This window comes from Sorghum bicolor, chromosome 1 (assembly GCF_000003195.3).
Source record: "Sorghum bicolor cultivar BTx623 chromosome 1, Sorghum_bicolor_NCBIv3, whole genome shotgun sequence".
NCBI lineage: Eukaryota > Viridiplantae > Streptophyta > Magnoliopsida > Poales > Poaceae > Sorghum > Sorghum bicolor.
In genome coordinates, this window is record NC_012870.2 from 64901513 (window position 1) to 64912250 (window position 10738).

The 10738-nt window shown below is 44.6% G+C and overlaps 1 protein-coding gene and 1 pseudogene across 2 annotated transcripts; both read right to left on the reverse strand.

The window, feature by feature from the left end:
* Positions 245-2666, reverse strand: LOC8080769 (cytochrome P450 709B2). The gene is made up of 5 exons (XM_002467753.2): positions 2215-2666; positions 1851-2074; positions 1468-1721; positions 942-1368; positions 245-854 (listed from the first exon to the last, which is right to left on the reverse strand). Exons 1-5 carry the CDS (start codon positions 2480-2482, stop codon positions 423-425), a joined length of 1605 nt encoding a protein of 534 aa, XP_002467798.1. The 5' UTR covers positions 2483-2666; the 3' UTR covers positions 245-422.
* On the reverse strand, positions 7387-10297 carry LOC8080770 (annotated as a pseudogene). The gene is made up of 5 exons (XR_002449425.1): positions 9965-10297; positions 8917-9140; positions 8576-8826; positions 8107-8481; positions 7387-7980 (listed from the first exon to the last, which is right to left on the reverse strand). The product of XR_002449425.1 is annotated as a cytochrome P450 709B1 (transcript).

Genomic DNA, 10738 nt, shown 5'->3' on the forward strand with positions numbered 1-10738 from the left:
TTGGTAAGTCATCTTACCTCAACTGAGCGAATTTACGTGTCTATTTTCTGTTAATACAAAATGCCATCTAGTGCCTCCTAGGTTGATGTAGTTTGTTTTTTTTGGGTCTCATCTTCTAGCTAGTGGGATTTTGGTAACCATTTTGCCTGTTGTAAAGTGCCGGTGACCGGCGAATCATTGGTACCTCATATGAAATAATTTGACTAAGGTGATAGTCCAAAAGTAGATTATGTGCTAAACATAAGTCTGCAGTTTGTTTTGCATTACTTTAGAATTATTAATTAATGCCCGTCCTTGTATATGTGCCATATAGTTACTACTCCAGAGCAGAATGAATTGTAACGTACTACCATTTATCACACACACTAGTCATCATATATATTTTGATTTTCACACACAAGAACGAGCTTTTACAATCTTTCTCAGCCGTCCACAATCCTGACGATGAGAGGCATCCCAAGCTTGGGTGTCAAGGACAGGAGATACTTGGGCTTGTGAACATACTCTGGGGAGAGGGAGAAGGAGAACCTCCTGAGGATCATCGCCATGACAACCTGTACTTCCACGATGCCGAAGCTCTGGCCAGTGCACACTCTCGGCCCCAGGGAGAAAGCCAGCAGCGCCTTGGGATCCTTGGCGGCCTTTGTGAGGCCATGCTCGAACCTCATGGGGTTGAACTCGTCGGCGTCGAGGCCCCAGACCTGCTTGTCCCGGTGCAGCATGGCGATGGGGATCGAGATGACCGTGCCCTGGGGCACCTTGATGCCTCCAAGGACGGCGTCCGATGCAGCCCTCCGCTGTATGTACACGATGGGAGGGTACAGGCGCGATGTCTCCAGCAACACCATGTATAGCTGCACATGCATGGGTGAATGTTTGCTTGTTTACAATTTACATATATATGGTGCAGCAGCATGCTCATCGCATTGGTTATCAGTTACCAGCTTGAGCTTGGCGAGAACATCGGCGTGGGGGACCTCGTCGCCGTCGCCGTCGCTGGTGCAGGAGAATTCCCGGACGACCTCCTCCCTGACTTTGTGCTGCCACTCCGGGTGCACGGCGAGCAGGAACATGGCCCAGGTCAGGAGCGTGGCCGTGGTTTCCTGCCCCGCGGCGAAGAAGGTCTTGCACTCGTCGATCACCTCGTCGGTTGTCAGCGTCTCGCCGTTGTTGCCATGCTGCTGCTGCTGCTGCGGCGTCCACGCCTCTAGCAACAGCCCGAGTAGGTCGCCCCCGCCGGCGCCGCCGCGCCCACCACACTTCTTAGCTCCGTCGGCGGCCAGCCGCGCCTGCATGATGGATATGATCTTGCTTCTCAGCTGTTTGTTCAGACGTCGGACTTGCAGGTTCCGCCGAGTTGGCAGATACCTAAATTAAACAAACGAAACAAAATCACTCGGTTGTTGGTGCTGCATCCAGAAGTGAATACAGAATACTATATATAGTAGCACCAGTAGTGTAACATACCAGAGTATTGGAGCATCCAGCGTGGCGGCAGTGGCGAGCTTCTGCATCTCCCGCATCAAGACGATGACCTCCTCGACATCCCGGTGGCTCGTGCCGAAGGCGACGCGGCCGTTGACCTTTGCGGTCAGGTCGTTGAAGGCGTGGATCATGTCTATCTCGGCCGATTCCTTGTCGCCGCTTCCCTGAATAATAATCTGCTCCCGCCATTGCCGCATCATCTGCTTCGTTACCTCTGCCGTCACCGCCGACATGCTCTGAACACGCGCAGCAGCCAGCAGGGCAAATGAAATCAAACACCAGTCAGTTGCTATATTATATACTACTTGTAATAATGTTTCAAATTAAGCAGTAAATTAAAGAAGGCTTATGTTCTATCTCATGACCTTGATCGTCTCATGGTTGAACGCAGGAAGAACCACTTTACGGTGCCGCTTCCAATCGTCTCCGTTTATCAGTATGACACCGTTGCCGAAGAGGAACTTGAGCACGGGGATCATGAAGTCCTTCTGATACAGGCCCGTCCTGTCTGTCAGCACTTGCTTAATCAGCTGTAGATCCGTAGACAAGAGAGCGGGAATCGGCCCGATCCAGAACAGAAACGTTCTCCCTGTAAGATTTTGATCAAACTGAACCTCATCATCAAAATCTTAAAGATAATTCTCACAAAAAGAAAGAAAAAAAATCTTATAAATAAGATAATGTCTTGCCAGCACTGGGGTTCAAGAGTCACGAGTGACGACGACCTACCATAGTCTGCGACCCATCTGTGGAACTGCGGCAGGAGGACGGGCATGATGTCGTGGCAGGCGGCGTCGAGGGGCGGCACGCCTCTCCGGCCGGCCATCAGCAGCCGCTTCGCCTCCGGCAAGGACCCTGCCAGGAACGTGTAGGGCGGGCCACCGACGCCCTGCCTCGCGAACGACCGCGCCACGGCGTGCGGCCGCCACGCCAGACGCCACAGCGCGAGCAGCAGCGCCAGGAGCGCCGCCAGCTGCAAGGCCACGGCCACCACCATGTCCGCCGGTGCGTAAGGCGCTTGTTGATCGGAGGTCCTTTTTTGTTTTGCCCCACCCAAATCACTCACTGAAACCCAGGCGTGCGGCTACCATGTCATGTGGGTGGAGCGTCTTGCTTGTATTCGTAATAATATGCTATATATAGTTCCTCGCAAAAGAGAAAAAAAAATGATATATAGCATGCATGGCTCGTTAGCAGCATGTGTGTAGTATGCGTTTGGCAGCGTCGGTGCCATACTGCCATGTCGAGTTGAGATGGTCACAATGATTAATCCGAGACAAATAAATAAACACCTTTAATTTGGTGCTGTGCTCTTTTTTTTTTCTTTTCTGAAACACATATTAGACTGGTTTCAGTGATGAGTTTCATGCCACTGTTATCTGTTACCAAAAGACTGTTACATCAGTTTCATGCCACTGTTATCTGTTACCAAAAGACTGTTACATCAGTTTCATGCCACTGTTATCTACCAAAAGACTGTTACATCAGTTTCATGCCACTGTTATCTGTTACCAAAAGCCTGCTAATTCAGAGAGAGTTGCGCTGCTTGTTTGTATGGTCCACACAGGACGGGGAAGATTTCCCACTTGGATTTCATTGATGCATCAGGATTTGTTTGACTGCACACCAATTCACCATAATCCACATATGTTAAGAGGTACTAGGGTGTATAATTAGCTAATTTTTCACCAGAATATTTCTCAAACGATGTGGATTGATTCAAAGAGAGTTGAGATGGTTTATTTTAGCAGATCAGAGCTGCTTTAAGAACTCCAAAGTGTGACTTGTACGTGTTCATATATAGGATGCAATCCAAGAAAGTCCAAACGATAAGAATCTCACTCTGGCTCAGCTTTAGGATCCAGACAAGGTGTGGAGAATTCAAAGATATAGGTTTTTTTTTTTGACAAGGTTGGAGAATTCAAAGATATAGGTTGTGTGAGCCACTCACTTAGCTACTCTAGGTGTGAGGTCACGAACATCTATTCGGTTGGTGGCTAACACTATCATTTCTAACCGTAACTTACTTGAAGACAAATTAATGTTCATGGTGCCATTATCTCTATGGCTTATATGTGCCAGTGTGTATATGTATCATCTTTATTGCTAATTTTTTGTGTGTGCTGCCCATTATATTTTGTCTTCTTTTCTAAAGGAAGTTTGGACCATTTTTTGGCCTTTCCTAAAGGGATGGTGACCAGCCAGTCACGCGATGCCTCAGCTGAAATAATTCAACTACCCTAATGTGAGAGTCCATAGGTACATTCGGTGCACAAAATTTTGCAGAGCTGCGCAGCTTCCTTACATACTCAAAAAAGAAAAAAGAATAATGGCACACCGTGCAGTTGTGGGGGCAGAGAAGAGAGCTGTGCAGCTTCCTTGCATTCGGTTCACATTTTTTGCAGAGCTGCACAGCTTCCTTGCATTCGGTTCACATTTTCTGCAGCTGATTGTTGGAGATAATCTTTTCAAAAAAGAAAAAAGAATGTGATAAAAGAGCAGCTTGGGCGCCTTAATCATGATTCATGAGGCGGCATGGTTGTGTACTTGTGTCTATAAATTTGCTTGCTAGACATAATGGCACACCGTGCAGTTGTGGGGGCAGAGAAGAGAGCTGCGCAGCTTCCTTGCATTCGGTTCACATTTTTTGCAGAGCTGCGCAGCTTCCTTGCATTCGGTTCACATTTTTTGCGGTTGATTGTTGGAGATAATCTTTTCAAAAAAGAAAAAAAGAATGTGATAAAAGAGCAGCTTGGGCGCCTTAATCATGATTCATGAGGCGGCATGGTTGTGTCTATAAATTCGCTTGCTAGACATATTGGCACACCGTGCAGTTGTGGGGGCAGAGAAGAGAGCTGCGCTGCTCAACACACATCTGTCACTGTGAAGATCTTGACTTTTATCGATCGTGATCCCTAAGAAGTACTGCCTGATAGCCACTGGAACATAGCTTCTCTGAAACTCTCAGCAGATGACCTTGTGCTATCACGGTAGTCGAGTACCATTGAATTCACTGAACCTCTATGTAGGAGTACGTCCGTCGCCAAAAGCTTGCCTTAGCTTGACTGTACAATTCGTGCGTGCAAGTTTCTCATCCACATTCGTCAGGTATCAGGGCTGTTATGGTCAGATTGATGGTCCTGATAACAAGGTAGCCATTCTTAAAAAATAACAAGGGTAGCCATATATACGCAAAATTAGATGCTTAAATAAATAAATCAATCAAAAGACACGAAGAAGAAATATCCTCAATGGGATCGTTCACAACCACATGTACAGGTGCTATATAGAGTGCTGGTGAATGGTGATAGGTAGGTCAACGTCAAGCCGTACACTAGATACTGCTAATGATAAGACAAAGACAGCTAGCCTTACAACAATAATGCATTTCATACAGAGGTTAACTAGTTTACGATACATTTTTACAAGCTTAAAAAATTGTTATATGTGTATGGCTAGAAACATTATTTTTTTTAAATGGGATCGCGACCCCTTTCGTTTGTGTGCAGAAATGAAGGATATAGGAAGACGACGGCAAAGAGAAGCAGGCGTCGGTGTCGATCTTTGGGAGTATTCTCTCTATTAGTTGGGTAGAGAAAACAATCAGACAGTCACAGGCGGACGGCTCTCTGCTCGTCCTGTCATGTGCAAGTGTGCGTGCAAGCAAGAAAACCCGGCCGGCCCTGTGGTCCATCTATGTACAATGGCCATCATCTGAAGCAACAAAGCCAGCCAGCCAAAAGGCTGAAAGAGATGTGGTGCAAATGATTTCTTCAGTCAACCTAAGAATGGCGTCGTAACTGCAGTTTGCCTGTCATCCGATCCGACGACAAGCACTCTTTTCGTGATCGTGGTACAGTAATATAAGTTACGAGAGGCTAATTGTACAGCAGAGATTTCATTTAATCTGTTACAGAGCTCAGGAACTTGATACATAAACTGGCAGAAGAATTTTGTTAGAAAGACAGCCTGAGAGAGAGAGAGAGCCACAGCAATCTAATGCAATATAGGGGAGCAGATCAAGCGACTGAAGGAAACAAGGGTTCGTGGGCCATATTCTGCTGCTCCAGTGGTCCATATACGTGGGGGCAATTGGCTGGGCTAGCCAACATGCTCATCGGGCCGCGCGAAGAGGCAAATTTGCAAGAAGTCGCCTTGGCGGCCCATCTGAATTGTTATGGGCTGTCTGTCTGATTTGGTGTCCCCCTGCGGCCCAAGACTTGGGAAACAGTTGTTGCCAATTGCCAGTTTAACAACCATTAGCTTCGTTGCGTAACACTATGTATGTACAGTTGTGTTGGCTGTTCCACTCGAAGAAAAATTGTGTTGGCTGTTGGTTTCTACCAGCCTAGCCAATTAAAATTCAGATTATTCCCCTAAAAAAATTAAAATTCAGATTCTAGAAGCACAACCTGTTTATACAATAACTAATAAGAGAGCAAGATTTAAATTAAATGCAAGATTACGATACCAATTGCTATATTAGTGACCTTAAAATAATTGTAGTGGTGGTTGCTAAGCTCTCGTGTGCTACTTTTAATGCTTCATTGTAGCAATAGTATTTATTACGACTACTGTTATTGTGACTAATACCAATACTATAGTACCATGATGAGAACAAGAGAGTAGACGAGGGTGTTAGGGCACTCACAATGTTATTTATTACCTCGAACAATGTGGACCTAGAGTCTAAATAAAATTTGAAGTCTTATTTTTTTCTACCTCTTTCTTCCATAAATATACTGTCACATCAGTAAAATACCATAAATAATATATAATAAATTATCTTAGACTTTGTGATAGAGTATTGCATTGTGAGTGCCCTTAGTCGTTGAGTTCATGCTAGTGCTGCACGGAGGGATGCTGTGCAACAAGATTGCATAGATTTCTTTTTTCCCATCTAAGGCTAGGTGGAAACGAAGGCGCATCCATTCCCACCTAGCCAAGCTTGTGCCCGTGTTGGTTTCACCGCTCGGTGAGACTGAGACGTGAGCACCGTCGCTGCCCAGTACCGACATCTGCCGAAGCTCGCCGGAGGACGACAACAATGGTCGTCTGATACTGATGCCATCGCCTTCCCCAACGTGTTGTACCGCTTGACGCCAGGACCAGTAGCCCTTGGGCCATCATGGAGCGGGCTGCGGCCACCCAATGGCACGCGCGACCCTCTTTCTCCGCTGCCAACCAACCTTACGGCCAGAATCGCCATCCTAGACGACCTCCTATGCTCTAATTCGCTTGAAGGAACCATGCCGACAGTGAAAGCGTCTGCTGTGCTCAGAAGGCGTTCAACGAAATGCTTCTACTAGAGTAAACTTACCCATGTTCAGATGTAGTGATCCTATCTAAGACAAAGCAACCAGCCAAACACAAAAATTCTTATACTTGCTATGTTTTGTCCATGCTACAAAACAAGTGTGGCTTGTATTGTTGAAGCCGGGTTTAAGCTAGCCAGGCTTAGTTGGCTAGCAGGCCAGGTCTTAGACATGAACCAAACACACTTTTAATGTGCTGCTCAAATCAAAACTAAGCACAAGTGGATACCAAACGCCGTCATTCACAATCAGAATTTGGATAATAGCTCAAGGAGATTTGCTAAATCTATGAACGTGTCAAGTGTCAAATGTAATGTACTTCCTACTCCTTTCATCCTGAAATATAAATTGTCCAAGCAATTTTGGAGCAAAACACTAAGGTTCCATTTGGCACGACTCCTAAGTGCTTCAACTCCGACTCCTATGTTACTGTAGAGCAACGTTGAATAATGTATAGTAGATTATTGTAGCACGAGAGAAAACAGCTCTGAGTGTGCCTAAAATTTACTACGAAATGGAGGAGCTAGAGGAGTTGTGTTTTAGGGGTTTATATCTTGGCTAAGCTATAATACTGCTACAGTGCCAGAGCCGAGAAAAGCCCTTCTAAACAGGGCCTAACTTGAATAATGTGTACCTGTATTATGTACCATTGTTGATTTCTGCTACCAATTATATAACTCATTGAGTAAGACGATGTCTAAAAGACATATATGGATGGAGGTTTAAAAGACACATGGGATTGAGCAATCTATATTTTGAGTGGCCTCAGAATCACGGGAAGACCAAACTTAGGTTTGAGAGTGAAGAGATCCACAGGCGCATGCACATAGTCAGGGGAGAGAGCGAAGGAGAACTTCTGGAGCATCAGTGCCAGCGTCGACTTGGCCTCCAGCATCGAAAAGTTCTGGCCGATGCAATTCCTTGGTCCCATTGAGAACGCCAGCAGGCCGTGAGGAACTTTTGCGGCTCTCGTGATCCCGTTCTCAAATCTCATCGGATTGAATTCGTCTGCGTCGTCGCCCCATGCCTCCTTGTCTCGATGCATGATCGGAATAGGTATCACAATTGCTATGCCTTTGGGCAGCTTTGTTGACCCCACGGTCATGTCGGCCAGGGTCTTCCTTTGCATGAAGAGGGCAGGCGAGTAGAGCCTCAATGTCTCAAATAACACCATTGTCATCTGCAACAAATAGCTTATCTCAAACGAATCAGGAACCTAGTGATCAGATCATCAAATCAAATATATATATATATATATATATATATATATATATAACAAGATTACAAGAGAAACATTGTTTCTTGCCTCTTTCAGTTTGTTGAGTGCATTGGGGTTAGGAGCTTCCCTACCGAACTCCCTCAAGACCTCCTTCCGGAGCCGTTCTTGCCACTCGGGGTATATGCTGAGCAGATACACTGACCAAGTGAGGAGAAGGCTGTGTTTTCATGGCCGGCGAAGAAGAACAACTTGCACTCATGTATGATCTCCTCCATGCTCAAGCTGAGACCATCCACTTGCTTCCCTCCTTGCTTGGCTTCAGTGCAGGATTCAAGCATCACACCCAGCAGATCATTTCCGTATTCACCGCTCGCTAACCGTGGTTGTATGATCTGTGTGAGTAAGCTCTTGAGCTTCCTTTCAAGTATCTGTTTTCGTCGATTCGCTTTGGTTGGAAGATACCTGAATTGAGAAAAATAACACATAAAGATAACGAGAAATGTTTCAAGAGATGAACTGATTGAGTATGGAGATTGTAGGAATGTTAGATTTTTACTGGATTCCTGGTATCGGCACGTCAAGGAAAGTAGCCATGGTGATCCCCAACATCTCAGTCTGTGCCTGGAAGACTTGTTTACCTAACTTATAACTGTTTCCAAAGATGGCATAGGCTATGTTGTCAACTGTTAGATCGCTGAATTGTTTGTTTATATCCACTCTTGTTTCTCCGTTCTCGCTTTGGGATGCTTCAGCTTCCAACTCACTGGCCATGTTTTGGGCGAAATCCAGCATTGTTTTTGTCATAATCTGTAATGAACACAACATTGTTTTTGCTTATCAGGCATGCTGCAAATTAGTTTTTAGCTTGATGCACAGTCACAAAGAGCTAGGCATTACCTTAAGCTTATCAATGGTGAAAACAGGGTTGATTACCCTGCGATGGCGCACCCAATCAGCGCCTTCCATGAACCCGAGTCCCTTACCAACCAAAGCCAACAAGGTAGGGTGTGCATCGTTCTTCACGAAATGCCCAGACTTGCTTGAAAGAATTTGCCTTGCCAATTCATAGTCAAATATGCAAATTCGGGCCTGTGGCCCGTACCAGTACAGAAATGGTTCTCCTGCGATGCCAGACATTGATATAGTCACTTGATTTATATGCCACAAGGTTTTAGTATGTACTACAGCCCCCGCCCCCCCCGCACACCTGGTGCATCAATGAAAATATAGGAGGGGGGAAGAAGAACAGATAGAGGAAAGAAGAAAAATGAAAAGAAATAGAGAAAGAAGAAGAAATCAGCCCCCCTTGAATCCTATTCTACATCCGCCGCTGTGTACTACTACATCCGTTCATAGAAGAACACAAAATTCTACTAGTATAATACTACCTAGTCAAACCGTCTTAATACTTATTATACCAAATAGATAACATTAGATTTTTTAAGGGATACATTTTATAATACATTTATTTTATGTCATATAGTGATTTTTCTATAAATTTAATTAAACTTTATTAAATACTTTGATTAAAGATAGAACAAAAAATACGTCATTTTCATGACAGAGCTGATGTGTGATATAATTAAATACTTTGGGAATTACATCATTTTCAGGACAGAGATATGTGTGGTAGACCTCTGGCTATAGGTCTCAGAATTGTTATCAACAATAAGTCTATATATTCAAAAATTTTCTTGTGTGTTTCATTCTCTAAATTATTATTTTTGTCAATATTTCCCTAAAAGATTTGTGACTTCCACTACTGCTCCTTTGGTCATCTTTCACTGCGTGGCTGTGTTGCCTGGTTTAAGTTGTTCTATGCTTGCAGGAAGGAAAAACCAGGGCACTTGACCTAGGAAACCATAGCTTTGCTCTTGCTTAATTACCCCCAAGGGCAAACAAATGAATTGGCAAGCAGCAGCAGTAAAGACATGACATCACATACCGTACTGAGCCCTCCATTTGAGATAGTGTGGCGCGATCCGCGGGAGGTACTTGTGGTCGCCGACGTCCAGCACGAGACCGTCGGTCTTCTCCTTCATGCTCCTGATGTCCTCGTTGCAGCCTTTGAAGAAGCTGTAGGAAGGTCCATGGATCCCTTGCTCTCTGAACCCCTTGGTGATGGCATACGGCCTCCATACGAGGCGCACGAAGACGTGATCCCACAGCCGCGTGGCGGCGACCACGAGCAGAGCAACGAGAAGGAGGAGGAGGAGGAAGGGCACAGGGAAGGCCATGGAAGCTAAGGGAGAATATCTGGTCCTAATTCAGGAAGATGTGTGATACTAACGTTGTATTTATCGAGGTGGTGGAGCAGCAGCGCCAGTAGTTTTTTTTATTAAATTTTTTTTTCTCTCTCTATCTATATATATATATATAGGATAATTCCTTTTTACTCCCAGTATTAGTTACTTCCATATATATATCTCTTACTAAACCATCTAAGGTACTATATATATGTTAAGTATGCATGCGTACATAGAGTATGTGGTTATACTTATTATATATACTACGGTAGTGACATTTTAGTAATATATTAAAAAATATGAATTCCTTTAATTTTTTTTTGCATGCTAAGATCTAGAGTATCTTAATATAAATATATGAACATACTCAAACCGATTAATAGAATATTTCTTTTAAGACATGGGTTTCTTTTAATTACAAGGCCCCCCCAAGACAGCAACAATTAGGCCTTGTTTAGTTTCAAATTTTTTTG